Below are 21317 nucleotides of genomic sequence, written 5' to 3'. Positions count from 1 at the left end.
CTTCGTATCTGTTTGTATAATCTCAGGTGTTTGGGAAGGCGGCCTCTTCCTGTTTCTCAACTGGTCTGCATGCGCTCCATGTTTTTTCTTCTATGTTCTTTCTGGGTGCCCTCGAATAATCGGGTCAGATATCATTTCGCAATGTAACATATAGCCTTCTTTTTTGTTCACGTTTTCTTAACTCTTGTGTCCTTACTATATTTTGAGGCAATGATTGGAGGACAATCGAATACAGACAGAATACACACAAGCAACAATTAGACCATTTATTGAATTGAGAAATATCCCATCATTACAGACGTGCGCGATTCCCCGAGCCCGTTGGCCGTTGCGACTTGTGATACTCTGCGCTTGCCGGAAGCCGCGCGGATGACCGGCCCTCCATAGTTTAAACGCCGTAGCTGCTGCCATCTCACCTTCCTCCCTTTGTAACTCCCTCATCGATTCCATTCTCCCTGCCCTCATGGTCGGTGGGAGCCATTTACTCTGCGATGTCTGGATTAAATCCTTTCCGCCCTAAAAAGCCAGAGAGTGAGGTTCATCCGCCCCTTCCGAACGTTGGGCACGACGGTGCCTGGCGCCCCAGAGGTTTGCCTTGTCTATTATTGCCCTTTGTGTATAAAGTTGACGCTGACGGACTTTCATTAGCAGTGCCTCCTAATCCATCACCATCCTCCGTTTCGACAAACTCATACTACACTGCCGCTCCATTGACGGCCGGATCGTTGACAAATTCATCCGCAACTCCTCATGGCCATTCCGAGACCCCTCCCGAATCCTGGACGTCAGATGCTGATAACTCTCAAACTTCGGACGATCCGTCGCTGCCAGACCCTTTCCAAAAAAGTTCGCACATGAGCGATAATGATGTGGATGAGGGGGAGGACCTCAATGATGGGGCGTGGAAGCCGTCCTATTCTCATCGCTCGACCCCCGCGGGTGATCGCCGTCACTCAGCTTTCAGCATCGCTCCCCACTCCACGCCGTTTCCCCCAGGACCAGTAATATCGACTCCCACGACCGCTCTCGCACCCTCAGGAGGACCGAATGCGAGGACAGACAGCAACAATCGTTTGGGGGCGCTGGAAAATCAGAGGAACCTGCAAGAGAATACGATGAATGCGACGCCGAGCGCGCCTGTACCTATATCAGCTCCTCGTGGGGTACCTCATACGGGCAGTGGTACTGCAACCATACCTAGACAACATACAGTTGCTCCATCATCCGAGTTTGAGATGGGCCCGAAGCCTCTCGCTGTGCGTTCGGCAAACCGGGATAAGAAACCTCCACCGCCACCTAAAAGCCATCATGGGAAGTTGATCAATCCCAGTCCTCATGCGACATCTTCTCAATCTCAATCGATACCCGCTCGGCCAACCAAACGGTTCTCCTACCATGGCACCTCCTCGGAGACATCCCTTTCTCTAACTCCAGATACACCTCCCAGCGGGCCATCTCAGCCGAGGATTGATTATTTTACTCCACTAGATGATAACCCATCTCCTCAATCGGAAACGCTCAGACGTAGCCAGTCACAGCACAAGCGGCCGCCGACGCCGCCGCTGAGTAGACGACACAGTCAGATGAGAAGATCCAAAAGCACCATGTCCAGAACAAACCTGTCCCGACTATCAATGGCAGCTGGGAAGATTGAGGTGAATGCATCTCCTCCTCCGAGCCCAGGTCCTCGAACTCAGGAGCCCAGAATAGCTCCGCCAATGCCAGACGAGGCAGGACCTAGTTCAGGTCAATGTGAGCTCCCGTCGTCACGGCGAGCGTCTCAGGTGAACCCGCTGCCACCACCTCCCCCGCCTAGGAGGAATCGAGTTTCCAGCAGTCATAGCAACAGTAGGAGCCAACCTACCCTTCATGAACAGGAGAAGCGGGCAGAGGATGAGGACTTTATCCCTCGTCCGTCGAATGCCAATGACATCTTGGCCGATTTGTCGCGGCTACAGAAAGAGGTGGATGATCTCCGTGGTCACTATGAGAGCCGCAAGGTCAGTCACTAGGGAATTCACAACGTTACGATAGACCGGGGTGCTTATACATGTGCCTGGCACGAAGGTCTACTTGGCACACCTGAATTCTTAACGAACTGAATGATACATTGACTACGATTTGTTTATGCGAGTGACCTCACTGGGGAGACTTGGTATATATAAATTATGTCGGATTTAGCCGCACAATGAGTTATGAATACATAGCGATCAATCCAATACAGTTGCAGAAGCCGTTCTTCTTGCACGATGAAACAGAGGGTGATGGAAGGAATGTAGTGCCTGAAGGCCTTCAATATCAGGCAGGCATCGATACCTTAGGTATGTACTGTGATTGGCTCATGGCTTCATTCTTGTGATGACGTCAAGTTCCCCTCCTTTCGTCTTCAGCGACCCTCAATAATAGGGAGACAGACAGACAGTAGACAAAGGATGGATATTGAATTGATCGAGAGGTATATCAGGGGAATAATTAAAGGTTTTACAAGAAACACATTAGTTCTAGCCACTGCTCATCAATAAACTACTGCTCCATCTGAGAATCAAATCAGCTCGCCTCACTTGACCCTTTTATAGAAGAAACGCCTCACTTCACCTGACTGAGAGTTGAGTTTCCATACTGCCATAATCCACCTCATCATTCTAGAGCGCTTCCGGTGCATGACGAAAATTCCTTAAGGGCTCTTGTCACTGACTGCATCTTAACTATTGTATCCCATGCTATTAATCACCTCTGCAAGCATCTCAATCTGGATCCTTTCTGATTTCCATCGTTTATCTTATCTGTCCGTCTGATTATCTACAAGGAGTCCAACAGTTCAGCTGCGCGACGATCGCATCTTGATTGTTTCAAGCCAGACATCAATCTCCTTTGCTCTACTCTGCTCGATCTTATTCCTCTAAAAGCCACAACTCACAGACAAGAGAAAGTGACCATTATCATGACCACGCCGACCCTGATAGATCTACCTCCCCCGCCCTCGGATCCTGTCACGCCTTCGGACATGGGACCGTAAGAGCATCTCTTTTCTTTCCCCCTTCTCCCCCATTTACTATCTCCTAGATAGTGTATCTTCCGAAAAAGAGAGCGCAATGGATTGACTAGTATCATTCTTACACAGAGGTACACCAAATTCAGGCACCACATCCCTCTCGGCACTGTCCACCACCGCTATCAAAGACGGCCATCAGGGTCAGCCTCTACCACACGGGCGACATGCTCATCACTCGTCCTCTGCCTCGGCGACGTCTACATCTACTCTGGAGGCGGAGCGAGCCGATCGCATCTCCCGTCTCGCGGGGCTGGAACGTGTCGCAACAGCCCGAGCAGGAGGTGTTCCTCAATCGAACCTCACGTTCGCGACGGCGCACGGCCCCGGCTACTTTGACAGCGGATCGGGTTTCAAAGAAAGAAGCACTGTGGGCAGTGCCAGCGCCACTGGCAGCGTGGGTGCTCGTACTACATGGGCAAGCGGCAGCGATGCGCTCGACGCGGACAAGATGAGCGAAGACACGAACGACGACGATGGAACCTCTAGCGTGGGAAACATCAGTGAAGGGGACGTGAGCCTGGTTGCATTTGGAGAGGGCGCCAGTACGATCAGTGGGCCGATCTCGCATCCCGGTCTCAACCGAATGTCGTCGGGAGGTCGGCCGAGTTCGCTGGGAGCTGGAAGTCCTAGCATGAGCCGAGCAAACCCCCTCGCGTCGTCCCAGCCTGGAGTTGAAGACAATGCCGCCATGTCCTCCTCGCTATCTCCTGCGGGATCGAATACGCCCGAACAGATCCATGACGCTCGCATGCTGGACGGGATGACCTATGACAGCGATGTGGTCGACACGACCGTGAGAACCCCGCGGCTGGCCACGCCGTTCAGTCAGGGCCAGTCTGCCAATCGGAACGATGACTCGGGAATTAATTGAGAGGATAGCAGAATCCAAAAGGAGTGAAATGGGCGTTTTTTTACACAGATGGAGTCTTGTAACTTTAGCTATGGATCATGGGAGGCAGGCACAGTGATGGGAATTTCAGGTTGTGATGGCGGCCTCAAAGCAGATACCTCGAGAATGTGTATGATTTCTGTAGGATAGTTGATAACACCTTGAAATGGTTTAAATGAAATTGATTTTTGCATGCTTGACAGCACCTACGAGCACCAGGTACTAGCAGTATCGGTGGAGATTTGTATGGATCAGGATCCCGATGGCGACATCCACATGGCCACAATAACATAGGTAATACCAGCGAGAATCACCATGAACATAAGCATCATGGTTGAAGACAGAATAATTCAAGACAATTCATAGGTAGAAAAACCTCATAACTTCCTATAGCAGACGACTATACAACCATACAAACAATAATCCAGCCAAGAACACTCACTCTAGACTGCAATTCGCCGCTGAAGGAACCGCCCCAAAATTTCTTACTGTCCGCAGTCTTTCAAGACTTCCGCTCTTCTTCTCTTCACCTTCATTTCCACTCCTCCCACGCCTCCTCCCTCCCAGCTCTACAGTCTTCTCCTGTCCCATTCATTGCTGGCATTGACTTGTCAAGCACTGAAGACCTGACAATTTGATTTATTTCCCTCATCAAACTGCCAAGCTCAGCTGCCATCCGCCTTTGTTTTCTTTGTGCGTGATTGCGCCCCAAGTGTGTGTCTTTTTTTCCTCTGCGCCGCTGCGTCAGACAAACAACAGCTCGCCACACGCAAATAGCATCAAGCACATCGGAACCCGAGTCGTCCTCGAGTAACTCCTTTTTTTTTCGCCTCTGTAACTCGTGACGTCTCTGCTCCCATTGCCGCTTTTGGTCTGGAAATCTCAATACGGCCTGCGCCCATCTGCGTTCTGTTCGTTACACACAGCAAGAGCTAGATCTACGTCGAGTCCATCGGATACTGCTTATTTGGTTGGCATTTTCGAGACACTGCTGCGCGCGCATTAACGTTGCTGTCGTGCATATCGGAAGCTTCCAGGCGGGACTCCAAAACAGAGACGAGAGAATTACTACATCAACAATGGCAGCTCCCACACAGCTTGCTTGTAGGTCTTCCTCCTCGCATTTCTATAAACAAGACAACTTGTCGCCTATCTTAGGTTCAAACGAGAATGCATGAATAGTGCTGACTTGCCGCAGTCCGAACGGTCAAAGGGATTGGCATCTTGGATGCGGCCCCCGTCTATGAACCTTTGTCGGGGTTTGTGAAGTAAGGATAGCCATTTGCCGCCTCTATGCAAATGATTCAGGCTAATAGAACTTGTGTTGTGCAGACCTGAGGGGAATCTCCGCTGTAGCGCTTATTCTCCATGCGGCCGATATTTTGCGTGGGCTTCTCCCGAGAGGTATGCGACCATGGCGATTGTCAGAAGATCTGGCAGACGGACTCGCTAACTATCTGCTTTAGGGTCACTATCGTCGATCCTTCTGTTGGACACGTCGTCTCCACGATTTCCGCCGAAAATGTCTTTGAGCTGGGATTCTCCCCCCTCGGCACCTACCTGATCACTTGGCAGCGACCCTCGAAGGACGCCAACGGAGACGCCGTCAGGAACCTCAAGGTCTGGAAGGTGATTGAGACATCGCCTGAGAGCAACGGAGACGAGCATACGGTTGTGGGCAGCTTCGTTCAAAAGTCGCAGACAGGCTGGAACCTTCAGTACACCTTCGATGAGCGCCTCTGCGCTCGCGTCGTTACCAATGAGGTCCAGTTCTTCCAGAGCGACAACCTGTCAAAGGTTTGGAACAAGCTGCATGTGGACGGTGTGTCGGACTTTGCCCTCTCTCCCGGCAAAAACAACTCGATTGCTGTCTTTATTCCCGAGCGCAAGGTTAGTTTTCCGATCGTGGGTCTATCGCAATGATTTCACAGCCGACTTACTTGTTTTCCTCTTTTCGTCGACAGGGTCAACCAGCAGCGGTCAAGGTGTTCAACGTGCCTCAGTTCGGAGCGCCCGTTTCCCAGAAGAGTTTCTTCAAGGGTGACAAAGTCCAGCTCAAGTGGAACAGCCATGGAACGACCTTGCTGGTGCTTGCGCAGACCGAGGTCGATCGCAGCGGCAAGAGTTACTACGGCGAAACCACTCTGTACCTGCTTAGTGCTAATGGTGGCTTTGATTCGCGCGTGGACCTTGGTAAGCTCTTCCGGTCTGTCTTCCCCCGTTGTACATCTGGCTGACTCTGCCCATTAGACAAGGAGGGTCCGATTCACGATGTGTGCTGGAATCCCAACTCAAAGGAATTCGGTGTTGTGTACGGATACATGCCCGCGAAAACCACCATCTTCAACTTCCGGGGTGTGGCCAAACACAGTTTCCCTCTGGCACCTCGCAACACCATCCTGTTCTCTCCCCATGGACGTTTTGTATTGGTCGCTGGGTTCGGTAACTTGGCCGGACAGATGGACATTTACGACTTGGACAAGAACTACAACAAGGTGGCGACCGTTGAAGCGTCGAATGCCAGTGTCTGCGAATGGTCGCCAGATGGACAATTCATTCTGACGGCTACCACTAGTCCGCGTCTTCGAGTGGATAACGGCATCCGGATCTGGCACGTCAGCGGTGGATTGATGTACAACGAGGACATGAATGAGCTGTACGAAGTCGTCTGGAGGCCCCAGTCGACCATCCAGCACCCTCTGGGCGATCCCTTCCAGTCTCTCCCGGCCCCTCACCCGTCCGCCCTCGTCTACCTGAGTACCAAGAAAGCGCCCGTGAAGCCGGTCGGCGCCTACCGTCCCCCGGGCGCCCGTGGCCAGCTCACGCCCCTCGCGTTCAAGCGCGAAGATGAGGGCGGCGCAGCCTACATCCGAGATGGCGCCAGTGGTGGCAGCGCGCTGAACGGATTTGGCAAGCCCCGCAGACGCGAGGTGCCGGGCGCTGAGCCGGTCGAGGAATACCTGCCTCCCGGAGCCGCTCCCGGAGGAGGTGTGGCTCTGCCGCCCGGTGCCGACCAGGAGAAGCTCTCCAGGTCGGCAGCGAAGAACAAGAAGAAGCGGGAAGCCAAGAAGCAGCAGCAGCAGGATGGTCTGGCTCCCCCCTCGCACGGCGGCCAGTCCGGACAGAGTCCCGACCGTCGCGGCCACGAGCGTAGCCGGTCCAAGGGCCAGAACGGTCACGTTGACGGCAATGCCCGCCGTAACGGCCACCATCCCAACGGCGCTTCGCAGCCGGCCAAAACGAAACCCGCCGAGGCGCCTGCGCCCCCCGCCGCCGCCGCCGCCGCCGCCGCAGCAGCAGCAGACGCCGCAGCCAACCCCACCGCGCAGGATAAGAAGATCCGAGGACTTCTGAAGAAGATCCGGGCGATCGAGGAGCTGAAAATGCGCCTTGCCGGTGGGGAGAAGCTGGAGGATACGCAGGTGAAGAAGATCCAGACCGAAGACTCGGTGCGCAAGGAGCTCGAGGCTCTGGGATACAATGGATAAGCGGACTATTATAGTCTTTTTTTTTTTTTTTCAGGAAGCGAAATGCAATGATGGAGCTAGAGGCGATCACTCGTGCCTTGCTTTGTGTCTTGGACGTGCTGTGTCTACGTGGGAATATCTCCGCCATATTTCCTCCACATGTTGGAGTTGTAAATAAGGTCGACCATGACTTGGCTTTCTTTCTTCATATGTATTACGCCTTGGAAGGGCTATATGCAGGAAATGAATGGCAAGGGAAGGAATGTACATCGAAAGCGCATTCACACACTGAATCGCTGACATCCCCTCAAATGTCTGTCAAGTCATTGCCTGAGGAGCACTGTTATAGACTCGATTAGATGAACTCGGATGAGAATGGAATTCAGCAACATTTACTTCTACTTCTAATGGCACTCCTAATTATTTCCCGTAAATACTACGTTTAAATGTCCCACCCGAAATATCCCCCGTTTCCTAGTCTTTCTTCACCCTTCAAGTCTGTCCCGTCTGCCCTTCCGCCGACACTGACGCTGATGTAGACCCGTCCGAAGATCGAACGATCAACGCCATCCGATCTTCTCCGCAAGGGAGGACAGATCAGCATCATTGCCTGCGGAATAACAGAACTAGGAGAACCAGACAATCCAGATGACGAAGTGACGACAAAAGTCCTCGATAGAATGGTCGTCAAGGATCGGAAACAGGGGCCCAGAAAACTGGACTCGGATGGGGTTCTTGGCTTGATGTCTCGCATCTGATACAGAGCTTATCCCGTCATGAAGAAGGGATTTCAAGGCATGGTCCTCGCCTTGCGCTCCACCTTGCAGCGCGAATTGTGTGGAGTTTGGAGGCATCATGATGTTTCAGTAAGAGGGAAGGAAAAAAGAACAAGGTGCAAAACTACATTTACCATCAGTGGGATTATTCTCTCGCGTAGGAAGTAGTGGGTATCTCTGTTCGGAATTTCAGGTTAAACTCGAAGAGCGCCTTGGAAGAATGGGCAAAGCCCGACGGCTTCAAGCGAAGATGCGTGCTCGTTTGATAGGACTTCCCATTCGCATTGATCGGTTGCCGCTGGCCATGCCACTCAGAAGGCGGTCCATTCCGTCGACGTCTAACTCTCCCCTGCGGAGCATGAGCTGGTCGGCCTCAGTGGTTGCTGCTTCGCTGACTGACTGCCGAGAGACAGGGACCTCCTCGGGTTCGGTCAGCTTTGGCGCAAGAATGATGATGCGATGTTCTGATGTGACGAGGATATCAAAGTCCTGGCGCTCCGTGTCCCGAGAACGGCGAGCAGCTGCAGGAAGATGACCGATGCCAGTAAAGTTCTCTCCCATCAAGTGGATGTCCTGGATAGTTGAGACTCTGCAGCGGTTTGATGCGTCAAAAGTGCCACTGGCTTTGATGGCGTTACGCCACAGGGAGAGTAAACTAGGGATCACAGCACTCTGACTGCCATGTCGTAGCAATACTGACTCATCAGGCAGCGCGTCTCTCGGTGAATTCGTCTGGTACACCGAAATCTCTCCGCACAAAGACGGGGCGGATGTGCCAAGCGTGCCTTTCAACAGAGTATCTTCCCGCACACGCTTGGTGGAGGGAGTCATGGGCGCAAATTTCGGCCGCAGCTCGATGCCGGACTCGTTGCTGTCGGCCTTGTTCCGTCCTGTCAACGGACTCAGGATCCTGCCACTCACGGAAAACGCGGTCAGCGAACCACCAGAGACACCCTGCACGCTGGACTGTCGTTGCAGAGGCCCCTTAATACTACCCGGGCCGGCTCCCTCGAGATCCCACACACCCCATCCGCCATCCGCCATCAGCACCATAACGGCTCGTCCGCCCAGCACCCATTCGGCATCAATTATGGTCTTCCGCTGCGCCAGCCCAGAAGGCGACTGTTCGAATCCAGGGTAGAGACTAATCAGCCACTTTCCCTCAGTTTCGGCCTTTTCAAGATCAATCTGAGGCCCTGATGTCCTTCTGGACACCTTGGCCGGTTTTCTGGAGAAGCAAGAGTAGACCTTCACACACCCGCTGTGGAAGGCAACTAGTAGGGTTGAGTGACGGGAAGCTGGAAACGTCGACGGATTGAATGAGATGTTCTTTGCTGGCGCGGGCAGATAGACTCGTCTAGACACAAGCTCGTCATCGTACAATCGATACAAAATTTGTCCATTGCCTCTCTCCTCCACAATGGGGATTCGATGTATTAAGAGAAGACCGGATGCTTCTGCGGAGTGAGTCGCCACCAAGAGATCCCATCGCTCACTATCCTGGAAATCCGACTTAGTTGGAGACATAGTGACGTCCTCATTTGGTTCAATTTCCTGACAAGTAAAACTGATACTGACTCCCCTTGGAACTTCCTGGTGAGACACTCCGCCGGAGATGGAGACGGTTTGCACTTGCCACGAGGCGAGTTCTGTCTGTGTTGGGTGAGGAGGGTTCAAGGGCAGAGTCACAATGCGAGTCGAATAATCAGCGCACACAGCGGAAATCATCATAAGCTTCTTCAGAGCGGGAGGGAAAGGATCAAGCGACGAGCGAGCTGTTTCGGGAAGGATGCGAGGCACTGCCAATTCAAGAACTCTGCTGCCAAGAGGTATGTCAATCTGACGGAGGACATCCTCGAATGGATAGGCAGAGTCAACCTCAGTTTCATCTTCTTCAAATTCGTAGAGAGGTCCCTCTTCCTTGGGTGTCTCTGCTGCGCTCTCCTCATCGGAATCGATTATCATGACCGCATCATCATTGCTACTGTTCACTTTGGCGGGTTTGTCGGCTTTGTGAACGGGTGCCTTAAGTGCAGAGAAGCGTTTCCCGCCTCTCCAAATCACCTTCAGACCATTCTCATAGCCGTATACGATGATGGATGAACCATTGGGGGCGAGGATCGGATACGCTTTCGCCGCATGAACACGCTGAGGGAGTTGATAACTAGACGCGTAACACCTGGCGTTAGAATAGAGTGTCTTTAAGAAATCAAGGAGCACAAGCATAGTACCTCAGTTGCAGCCCGTCATCCCTCAGCTTGGCCAAAGGTCTGGTTGGGAAGGATGGCATTTTGCCGCAAGGGTAAAGGCAAGTTTGGTTCAGCCACAGTAGCTTGATTTGTCAGATAAAATACCCGATTTCACTGGATGACGGCAGCTTAATTTAGAAGAGAGAAGAAGAGAAGGGAAAAATCTCGGTCTGGAGGGATAGAGGAGAAAAAGAAAGTATGAGGAGGGAGGTTGTTGTGTTGTGTTGTGTTTTTGTCTGTCTCTGCGGCAGAAGAAAATGATAACCCAAAGTTGATTCTGCCGCGTCCAGCGCGTCAATCATTCAGGTGGGAACCAGTTCCTCTTGCGACTCAACAGCAGAGTCCACCAATTCTCAAGCGTCTCTACATGGATCGACAATGGATATGATCTCAATACTGGCTCTTTTTGCCAGAGAAATTTTGAGTAAACTTGCAATTCCGCGTCGATAATGGCGTCCGTTCGTTCCTTAGGCCTTCACGAACCCTCGGCCTTACCTTTCCTTGTCGCAGAGGACCTCCTGCCTCCTGATCCATCAGAGAATCAATACGAATGGCGTACAACAGTCGATGAAGGTCCGAATGGCCCCGCGGATGATGAGCTTGTCTGGACAACAAGCTGTGTCGTCTGGTCTCGGGCGGGGATCGTGAAGAGGGTGTTCCGGTTGGATATCGAACGAGAGGAGATCAAACATGCTCTCTTCACAAGATTCTCAGTCGAAAAGGCTACCGAGTCAGATGGAAATACTACGCAGGTGCAGGGGCTCAATGGTCACTCAGGCAGCGAGCCTGGCCAGAGCCGTGGTCCGCAAAGCCAACCATCACAGAACTCGCGGCTCACACCCCCGGGGACGTCGCCGAGTCTGCACGGTCGACCTGTTCAAGGGTCGCGGGCTGTTGAGACTGGGGATAGCTCAAGAGCCTTGGTTGTGGTACTCAAATCCCAGGCGCACATCTTCTTCCTAAACGGCAACAGCCATGTCATTCCCCTGCCTTTCGAGGTTGATTCGGTATTTGCGACCCCTCGAGGTCTTCTCTTTCAGAGGAAGATACAAGAGGAAGATATTAGTATTTACCCCATGGCGCCTCCGAATTCATTCATCTCAACGGTTCCTACGACCGACTTCCGCACTTCTCAATCCCTGGAGCTGCCCTCTGGCAAAGCCAAACGACCATCATTGACCATTTCTCCTGCCCAGAACACTGCTTTGAAACCCCGAGCTGCTAAACATGCGAATCTACCCCGGGTGTTCTCTCTCATGGACCCACACTCCGAAATGGGCCTGGTTGTGACCAAACAGACCTCACGTTTGTTACAGAGTAGTATCAACAGCAGACCCTCTGGCCTGGATGTTCTTGATCCTGCCGATGAAATCGTATACGTTTCTCCAAATAATGAACTCTTGGGATCTAGCCGGGCTCTGAGTAAGAATCCGTTGATCCTCGTGGTAACCGTCAACATGAACACTGGGCTGTACACTATCTGGACGGCACGATATAGAGAAGACGAGGCTGGTCCTTCCTCCAGGAAACAACGGAGGCGAGACACAGGGGGCAACCGATCCAAGCGTCGTAGTTCGCATTTCAGCATGGCGACAGGAGCGACAGGAGCGACCACGCCTGCTGCACGCCCGTCCGCGGCCAGGGAGAGCTTCGGTCCCCGAGGCGACAACTGGAACGTGTCTGGCTTCTCCCACTCCCAGTACTCCGTCGACAGCAGGCCGGATGATGATGACCTCGCATCAAGATTGGGCCAGGACTTCGGTGAACTTGGTGTTCCGTCAAAGACATCACGGCGAGTGAGTTCCATGCTCGCTCGCGCCGATCTTGCGACCAGTCAGGATAGAATCGCATTCTCAGATCTCGCTACAGGAAGTCAAACAGGCGCCGTGCCTCATGGAGGCTTGCGTCAGTCCATTGGCGGTACCAGTACCCGTGGGAGTTTTGGATTCAATCCGCGTGGCTCGCTGCCGCCTGGTACCGGCTCCGTATACAGCACCACAAGCAGCTTCGTCGATGCACCGGTTGATCGTCTGCTCGAAGAACTAAACAACGAAAGTCTATTTGAGGGGTTTGATAATTTGGACCTCAAGGAAACGACGTCTGGTCTTCCGGAAGAGGTTTTGCTTTCGAAAGTAGAAAGCTTCTCGACGAGATTCTCTGGCACCTTCCAGACGCCTGTCAGGTCTTTTAAGCCTTCCCGAAGAGTGAAAATCATCACACTGTGCCCCTCAGAATGTGGAATCACGCAGAACGGAAACTCGGCTGCTCTGGCTGTTTATCTCGTAGATCAGGACGCGAAGTCGATGACCGTTGTGAATCTACGCGCTGACAGGGTAGCACTGCCGAAGAAAGATGCAGTGGCTTCCAAGAAACTGCGAAAGAAGGCCTCCTCTGAGGAGCGTTCTTTGCTCGTCCAGGCGACAGGCATACATCACGTCACGGATATTCGAGACGCCTGCAGAGTTGTTGATGGTCAGACTTCACGCATCTTGACCCTTGGAGCAGCAGAAAACGGTGAAAACGAATTGTACCTACAGAGCCCATGGAGCAACCCTATCAGAGTCGATATCCCCCCCAAACTAATGCTGTATGAACGATATGGCGTGTCCTCCAGCGCATCCTCTAGTCGCCCACGAGAAAGTGGTATGAATCGTATAATGACTGATGGCCCGGTATCAATATCTGGTCTTGGCCATCCGTCTGTTCGAGGAAAGTTCGATGTGATCGACACCACAAATAAACGACACAAGCTACAGATACAGATGGAGCCCAGCAATGCGCTTGTTAAGGACGTCCTTCGAATCTGTAAATTTGTTTTGCATGACTTTGAAAAAGCTGGCGATGGTATCTTGGCTGGTTGGTGGGAAACCGTCAAGTGGCTTCGTGCGAGAGAAACAGGCGAAAATGACCTCGAATGGACTGCAATGACAATCGTTTTGTTCGCAATGGCACTGCAATTCATTGACAGTGACCAGACGCCCGTCAAACAAGCACGCAGAAAGAAGGGTCTCCTCAGGTCCAGCAGCGGAAGCTATGTCGACCTTGAGAGCTGGGAGTCGATGTTAGACAAAGAATCAAGCTCTTCTGGCGTTGTAGCGCCTTGGATGGCCAGCAGTTCTTGGGGATGGATCCTCGAGCAAGATGCAGAACAGGATGCTGTCAGGTCTCAGGGAAGGAACGCTCAAAAGACTGACCAGCAGGGTTCTAAGGGGTCAACCTTTCGAAAAAACACGTATTTGGTCCGATGCATAGCTCTGGCCCGAGAACTTCTGCGAACTCCTCAGGGTAACTCGACGATCGGACCAAATGGTCATCTTCCTGTTGCGCTCGCCTGCAATGATACTCTTCGGCGGACTGCCCTGTGTACGATTGTAGTAGGCTTACACCTGTTTCGGGAGGAACAGAAGCTTTCAATCTGTGAAGCCGAGCATGAACGCAAACCTTTGGGTCTCCTTGCGCCCGTTCTGGCCCAGATCGGCGGCTGGCTCGGATGGACGTCCTGGACGTGGGCAGACGAGGCGTACTATGGCTCTGAGATGGCGAGCATGGAACGGTGGCAGTTTGAAGCTTCTCGCATCTCGATGATGGATATTCCTCCAGAGCCCTTCGCGCCTCCTTCGATCTTCGCTCATCTGGAGACTGCATGGGGGCAGCGCTCCTCGCCGTTCTTCACACTCCTGGACCTTGTCAGTACATCGGAAAGCACTCCACACAATGGAAAGTTATGGCAGGAGTGTTTCAGGCTCACCCCGAGGACACTGGCTCTGAATGGGTTCCTCTCCGAAATCCACGACGTCTCGTCCTCGTTCGACAGGGTCAAGCTCCTTCACCGTTGGGGGCTTAGCAGGAACGTCATCGAGACCTTCCCAGAAGGCGTCAGTACGCCGCTGTATGAAGCAATTATGCGTACGCAGACCCAGGCCTCAGCGTCCTGGAATGCGAATCTGTTGGAACTTGTCGATCGAGAGGATCTGAGCATGTCCTTGAACCCGGATACATCATATCCACCTTCGATACCTCCCCAACCCGCCTTATCGCATGATGCAGTGCGCGACTTTCACCACATCGGAGGCTCAGCACTCGAAATTGACACGATCAACTCCTTTGAGGCTTCTGCAGAGGCAGATAGGTTCTCTGTAACACGATTGATCTTCCGGGACGACAAACGCTTCATAGAAGCAGCCAGACTGCTCAACCAATCCAAAGCTCCCGTGGCAGAGTGCATTCCAGAGCCCGACTGGACCGATTCAGACTTACTTGAGGCACAAAAGGAGGTGGTGCAACTCGTCACCCTCCGGACCTTGTCGATCCCTGCCGGACGAGCCATGCTTGCTTTCAGCGGACGCTTGCCTCTATTGACAGAGAAGCTTCCAATTCCGTCATTTTCGCTGCAGTGCGTTATGAAGCCGTCAAACGTGACAATCAGCGCCGAAAGAGCGTCTTTCAGCGAGGAAAAGGTGTGCTGGGCCTTCTTTCACAACGGCGTGTCCACTGGGCTCGCTATCTCCAGGAAGTCAAAAGGGATCGACACCTCATGGATCCTTTTCAATAAGCCGCAGGAGCTGACCAACCGACATGCGGGCTTCTTGCTGGCCTTGGGTCTCAATGGGCACCTCAAATCGCTGGCCAAGTGGGTCGCTTTCAAGTATTTGACCCCTAAGCACACAATGACATCGATCGGTCTCTTGCTCGGACTCTCGGCGTCTTATCTGGGCACAATGGACACCCTCATAACCCGGTTGCTCTCGGTACACGTTACTCGAATGCTGCCTCTTGGGGCTGCCGAACTTAACCTATCACCGCTTACGCAGACCGCTGGCATCATGGGAATCGGCCTTCTCTACTGTAACTCTCAGCATCGAAGGATGAGCGAGGTGATGCTGTCCGAAATGGAAAACGCGGAACAAGAGGAGAGCTCGCCGTCGCATGAGGATCTGCGTGACGAAGGCTACCGGCTGGCCGCCGGGTTCGCCCTTGGCTTCATCAATCTAGCCAAAGGCAAAGACCTGAGAGGCATGCGGGACATGCATATCGTGGAGAGACTCTTGGCCATCGCTGTGGGAACGAAGACTGTTCACTTGGCTCATGTGCTCGATCGAGCCACCGCTGGTGCTACCGTTGCCCTGACGATTATCTTCATGAAGACGAATGATGCGGTTCTGGCGCGCAAGATTGACATCCCCGACACCACTGTCCGGTTTGACTATGTTCGACCGGACCTCTTCCTCCTACGAACGCTGGCTCGACATGTCATCATGTGGGATAGCATACGGCCCAGCTATGATTGGATTATCGAGAGTCTCCCTAAAATTTATCGACGTCGATATCGTCTCACAGGCGTCACCCGACTGAAGAGTGACGACATGCCTTTCTTCAACATTATTGCTGGGCTCTGCTTCGCTCTTGGTCTGCGCTTCGCGGGCTCTGCGCAGCCGACCGTTCGTGACCTGCTTGTCTCCTACCTGGATCAATTCATCCGCATTTGCAGACTCCCAGCGGCGAATTATGACGGGCGACTGACCAGGAATTCGGTCCGAAACTGCCAGGACATCGTTGCACTCTCCGCGGCGACTGTAATGGCAGGAACCGGAGACCTGGCGCTCTTTCGACGACTGCGATCGCTGCACGGCCGCGTGGATGCAGATACGCCGTATGGAAGCCACATGGCCGCGCACATGGCCATCGGGCTGCTCTTCCTGGGCGGAGGCAGTTATACGGTTGGCACATCCGACCTGGCCATCGCCTCGCTCATCTGCTCACTGTATCCGATTTTCCCGACGACGGTGCTGGACAACAAATGCCACCTCCAGGCGTTCCGGCACTTGTGGGTTCTGGCCGCGGAGCCGCGCTGTCTTGTGCCCCGGGACATCGATTCTCGCCGCCCGATCACTCTCCCGATCACCGTCACGAACACGAGCGGTCAGAGACAAACCGTTACCGCACCCTGTCTCCTGCCCGACCTGGAAAGCATCGCGAAAGTGGAAATACGCAGCGCCGACTACTGGCCCCTTGTCCTGGACTTTAGGCACAACAAGCGGCTGTACGACAAGTTCCGGCACGGGGATCAGTCCGTGTATCTGCGGCGCAAGGCGACGTACAACCCCACCGGATCCTCCGTGTTCGTGGCGACCCTGTCCAGCCTCGGCGAGGCGCAGGACGTGCTCCCGTCATCCGCGGCGACTTCAAACCTGGGCGGTCGACTCCTCCCCGCCGCACCGCCCAAGGCCGTCGCGCTGCTCGCCTCGGGCTCCACGCCCGTCCACCGCGCGGCGCTGTCACAGAGCATGTGGGACTGGATCTTCAGCCTCGACTCCCTGCAAGGGCTCGACATCCACGAGAAATCACTGGTGCTGCCGGCCGCGTTCCCCGCCCGCGTCCGAGGCGCGGGGGAGCCCGGTGGCCCTGGCGATGCGCCGTGGCTGCGCGTCTCGGCCGTGGACAGCAAACTGGTGATCGAGAGCAGCGTGCGGAATGTGATCCGGGCGGCTGGCGGTCGGGGCGCGGACGCCGACGAGGTCCGCGATCGGCTCTGGCAGCTGCGGCTGTTGTACAGCTGGCTTGACCATGTCCGACTGGGGGATGAGACGGAGGAGACCGATGGTGATGGCGGTGGCGACGAGGAGGTTGCACCGTCCAAGGGGTTATGGCTGCGGCGAGACTTTTTGGAAGAAACGCGGTGGAAGATCTGGGGGGTGCAGATGGGGGGATTACCATGAGGATGTGGACGAGAAGGGGACGTGGAACTGTAATAGCTATTTGTCTAATTTGAGCGTATGACTACGATGAGTATGTATTTATGTGGGGTTTCATGACTCTGGTGGGATGGCATAGAGGGAATAGATGGTGACTACAAATGTTCAACTGTTCATGTCATCGTGATTGTCAAGGATAATGAGATATGATACAAGATGCAAGTTTCTGCCATCGGCATCGATTTTGCAAGACATGCAGATTAAAGACTACTGCGATCGGATGGCATTCTCCTTCAGGATCCCCCGATCCCCTCCTCCGCCCATCTGCCAGAGCCAAACACCCTCCACAGCCCAAGCGGAGGCACTGGCATGCCGGCCGATCCCACTGGCCCCTTTTGGCCCGGGAGTACCTTGCGTTTGCAACGAACCCGCGTCGTCCGGATCAGCGGCCGTTGAGTTGCGGGCCGCAGCTGAACGAGTCGGGCCGGACGGAGCGCCGTCTGCTTCGGCGAGCATGCCGGCGACTACGCCCTCGCGCTCAATCACGGACCAGAGGCCCTCGACCAAGGGGCTGCCGCGTTCCCCGAACTGGCCCTTGCCCAGGCGGAACAGGATACGGCCGAGGACTTGCCAGGCGATGCAACGTTGAGCGGGGAAGGACGAACGACTGAGGATGGCGAGTTCGGGGACGGTGTAGCCGGCAGCATGCGGGTCCTTGCCGTGGTGATGCAGACCGAGAGTGGTGGGGAGGGAGAGCGAAGTGGTGGGGGAGAGGACACTGCCGATGAGGGAGAACCGGAGAGCGGAGGGATGGATGGCCTCTGCACTACTTGCAGGATGGTAGGCGGACGTCGAGTCTGGATCTTCCGGATCGGAGGAGGGCGGCTGCAGCCAGGAGAGCGCTGATGGATCGTGAGACATTTCGGGGAAATAATGGGCTTGGAGGTCAGACAGGAAAGAAGGAGACGAATGATCTAAATTCGGTAGCGCGTTTTCTCGAGGAGGCGTAGGGAAATGAAAGGCCTCGTGACTGGGGAATTCAGACGCCGGATGGAGATCGGCCGGTGGTTGAGCTGGAGGAAGGTCTTCTGGCGTGAGGACGGAAGAAGTTACTGCGGGGGGAGTTTTCTTGAGCTGCGATGGTTCTTGCTTCTCTGTTGCCGTCTTGGAGTCTTCCTCGACATTGAACGAGACTGACTTGTTGGGTTTCGCAGTAGAAGCATCTTGCGCTGATGATGAAGACGAGGGTGCTGGTTCTGGTTCTGGTTGTGACGAGCTTTTCTCGGATGTGGTGATAGTGTTGTCGTCGATCCGTGCGCGACGGAGGAATCTCCCGAGCAGAGACGGATCCATTGAAGACATCAGCTCCTCCCGCTCCTGTTGAATCTGGGCCGGTGACATGGATGCCAGTTGCCGACGGTTCTCTTCGTCGATGCTCTTCTTTTCATCAGAAAGGGTGGCGGCAGGAGTCAAGAGAGACGGCGGCAACGCTTCTTGTTGCTTATCCGCCCTGCGCTGTTTGAAAGCGGACTGGTTGACACGACGTCGATGTTGCGGGAAGCCTGTTGATCCGGTGGGGTGCTTCGGAGCTGGGGGAACGGCAGCGGAGGGGGAGCGCTCGCGGATCTCGCCTATCAGACCGAAAGGAGAGGAGTCGAGGGAAGGTGATGAAGAATCGAGATTCAGGTCTTGATCGTCATCGAGATTGATAGTGAAGCGTTGACCTCGAAATGCCATGATGAGTAGGTCAGGAGTTGTCTGGAAATGAAGCTATTCAGTGAAAGTTGGCGGGGAAAATAAATAGTACGGAGTAATACTACCGTAGTAATAATGATAGGGCGCTATGAATGAAATCATCTGATGCGGCTCAAAAGCCTAAATTGGAATGCAGAAGACACTAGTCTTCATCAGGAATAGCGGGCCATATGCAGGCCTTTCCTAAAAAGGCTAGTCTGGCTCTATATTCCGTGCATCCAGGTACTTACCCATTCAGGCAGGTACCTCACCTCACTCTATCACCACAAGCCTTGACCGGCTGAACAAGTATATATAATACGTCGGAATCACATTAAATAAGAGAGAGAGTTGTCAATGGTTCTTTTTCTGGCTGTCGATAAGTTCGAGAATCTCAGATATCACCTCAGTCCGGATCGTTTGATGTCTTTCAACGGGAACTGTCCGAGTACCAGGAAATCACCTCGCGTATTGATGGTAGGATGATAGGATTAAGGTAGGTTCCTTTGGCCTCTGAAATGATACAGTAGATGTATCCATAGATATTGACTATTGAACCATTGAGCATGATATACAGGGTGTCTGTCAGAAAATGTGTTACAGAGGGATACAGTGTATCTCCATACGCAGTACTCCGTAGTGTGAGTCGATATCAAGTATCTCACGATACTCCGTATGATCATATCAGATCAAGAGAGTAGAGTACTACCTACTGTCTTAAGTATCACTCCTCCCTCTAAGACTTTTTCTCTTTCTCTCTTTGCTGGATTACTATCATTGACTGATTGATTGATTGATTCTTCTCTCGTGCCCCTTCTCTTCTTCTTCTTCTTCTTTTCTCCTCCCTTTTCCCCTTTCTTTTCTTCTCTTCCTCTTCCTTCTGTCCTCATCTTCCCTGATGGTTCGCTTAGCTTAAGATTTGTCTGATATAGGACCTTCAAGTCCTCTGCCATAGCTTGTCCCTGTCCTTCTTCTTGTCCTTGTTCTTGTTCGTGTCTTTTCCTCCCCTTCTCTCTTGTTTTCTTTCTGTTTCTTCTTTTGTCTCTTCTAATCCTCTTCATAACTCCTCCCTCCCTCTCCCTCTCCATCCCCTTGGCTACTAATACTATCCGTTTCTCTCTTGTTTTTTTCTCGGTTCCTCCTCCCGATAATCTACTTTGTTCTATTTGATCATCTCAAAAAACGGAGTCTCCAACCCATTCTCCAACCCATTCTCCATCCCGGTTATTCTTTTCTTTATCTTGTTCTTCTACCCAACCAGCACAATTTTCAGGCCAAACTTGACGCGACACCATCCATATCTCCCACCTGATCCTTTTTTTATACATGCAAAACTCATCATCACCATCGTCAAGGAATAGTTCTTGAATTTATTTCCTTTTCCATCATGTCTACCGATCAGCCCGAAAATGGCTGGCCTGGCAAAGAGGACGAGTCGCTGTCATCCATCGACTCCAACGCCCGACCCCGGCGAGCCTCCGCCACCACTCGACGGTCGCGTCGCAAGAAGGATGAGGACGCCGATGCCAGTCAGAAAGATCTCCCTAGGTCAAAATCTCAAAAGGACAACACCCAACAGTTAAAAGATAGCGCAAAGGACGCCAAGGAAAAATCCAAACCCCGGGGAAGTCGTCGCCAACGGGAAAAGTCCACCTCCACCAATCCCAATCCCAATCCCAATCCCCATACCACCAGCAGCAACAGCATCAGCAACAGCATCAATAACAATAATAACAGCCAGAGTACAACGGCTCCCCATGACCAGCCTTCATCGAATAACTCTCGCAAGAAACCAAAGCTGGAGCCCACTCCTCCGGACGAGATCCCCAAGAGTATTTCTGTGAGCTCCATCACGACCCCGTCTGCTCCTGCGCCCGCGTCAACCTCAACGTCAAGTGGCCGCTCTCCGCACCTCACGCCCTCATCCGCATTACACCTCCACCAACCTTCTCAGCATGAGCAGCAGCAGCATCGTCCTCAGCTCAATCCCTCGTCCTCTCTTCCTCCCTTCTCCAATTCGACCCCAACTCACACCCCGACTCATGCGCCGTCCCCTGCCTATGCGATGAACCATCATTCTCTTCCTCCTCCACGACCTCAGTCCCAACCGCCTCCCCCTGCTCCTCCTGCTCCCCCTCAGAGGAGGAGTGGTCAGAACTATGATCCCATTCGTTCGGCCTTTGATACAGCTTCTCCAGCTCCGGCTCCCTCGACAGCCAGTCCACCCGCGCACAGCCATTCCCCGCGCAATACGTTCCGTGCCAGTGCCTCGCCGGCCATCTCCAGTATCATCGATCCCCCCCAGCCGACTTCAACACAACACATCTACTCGCCAATTCCAAGGCCCTCGCCAAGCCATGTTCCGTCGACGCTCTCTTCCCCAGGAATACACCCCATTGCTCCACCATCAGTCCATCCTTCACTGGCACCCTCCCCCTTGCCGGCGACCTCCCCCTCC

The 21317-nt window shown here is 53.4% G+C and overlaps 6 protein-coding genes across 6 annotated transcripts; 4 read left to right on the top strand and 2 right to left on the bottom strand.

Moving 5' to 3' along the window:
* Positions 1-491: 491 nt before the first annotated feature.
* Positions 492-3923, top strand: CDV56_102686 (uncharacterized protein; the record flags this gene model as incomplete). The annotated part of the gene is made up of 4 exons (XM_026756305.1): positions 492-588; positions 649-2000; positions 2225-2321; positions 3139-3923. The coding sequence occupies 4 exons, from the start codon at positions 492-494 to the stop codon at positions 3921-3923; spliced, it is 2331 nt and encodes a 776-aa protein (XP_026615099.1).
* A 1097-nt stretch (positions 3924-5020) lies between these two features.
* CDV56_102247 (translation initiation factor 2A) lies at positions 5021-7429 on the top strand (the record flags this gene model as incomplete). The annotated part of the gene is made up of 6 exons (XM_026755866.1): positions 5021-5045; positions 5140-5209; positions 5274-5345; positions 5408-5831; positions 5906-6134; positions 6192-7429. 6 exons carry the CDS (start codon positions 5021-5023, stop codon positions 7427-7429), a joined length of 2058 nt encoding a protein of 685 aa, XP_026615098.1.
* A 995-nt stretch (positions 7430-8424) lies between these two features.
* Positions 8425-10474, bottom strand: CDV56_101813 (uncharacterized protein; the record flags this gene model as incomplete). Its single annotated transcript, XM_026755432.1, has 2 exons — positions 8425-10363; positions 10416-10474. The coding sequence occupies 2 exons, from the start codon at positions 10472-10474 to the stop codon at positions 8425-8427; spliced, it is 1998 nt and encodes a 665-aa protein (XP_026615097.1).
* Positions 10475-10882: 408 nt separating this feature from the next.
* Positions 10883-17149, top strand: CDV56_100831 (anaphase promoting complex subunit 1; the record flags this gene model as incomplete). Its single annotated transcript, XM_026754450.1, has 1 exon — positions 10883-17149. The coding sequence occupies one exon, from the start codon at positions 10883-10885 to the stop codon at positions 17147-17149; it is 6267 nt and encodes a 2088-aa protein (XP_026615096.1).
* A 243-nt stretch (positions 17150-17392) lies between these two features.
* On the bottom strand, positions 17393-18862 carry CDV56_100551 (uncharacterized protein; the record flags this gene model as incomplete). The annotated part of the gene is made up of 1 exon (XM_026754170.1): positions 17393-18862. The coding sequence occupies one exon, from the start codon at positions 18860-18862 to the stop codon at positions 17393-17395; it is 1470 nt and encodes a 489-aa protein (XP_026615095.1).
* Positions 18863-20246: 1384 nt separating this feature from the next.
* CDV56_100271 (uncharacterized protein) lies at positions 20247-20506 on the top strand (the record flags this gene model as incomplete). The annotated part of the gene is made up of 1 exon (XM_026753890.1): positions 20247-20506. A coding segment is annotated over one exon (260 nt), but the record flags the coding sequence as incomplete, so codon positions are not given.
* Positions 20507-21317: the final 811 nt, after the last annotated feature.

Source organism: Aspergillus thermomutatus (genome assembly GCF_002237265.1).
Source record: "Aspergillus thermomutatus strain HMR AF 39 chromosome Unknown NODE_75, whole genome shotgun sequence".
NCBI lineage: Eukaryota > Fungi > Ascomycota > Eurotiomycetes > Eurotiales > Aspergillaceae > Aspergillus > Aspergillus thermomutatus.
Note: the sequence above shows the minus strand (reverse complement) of the source record. Positions and strands in the feature narration are given on the sequence as shown.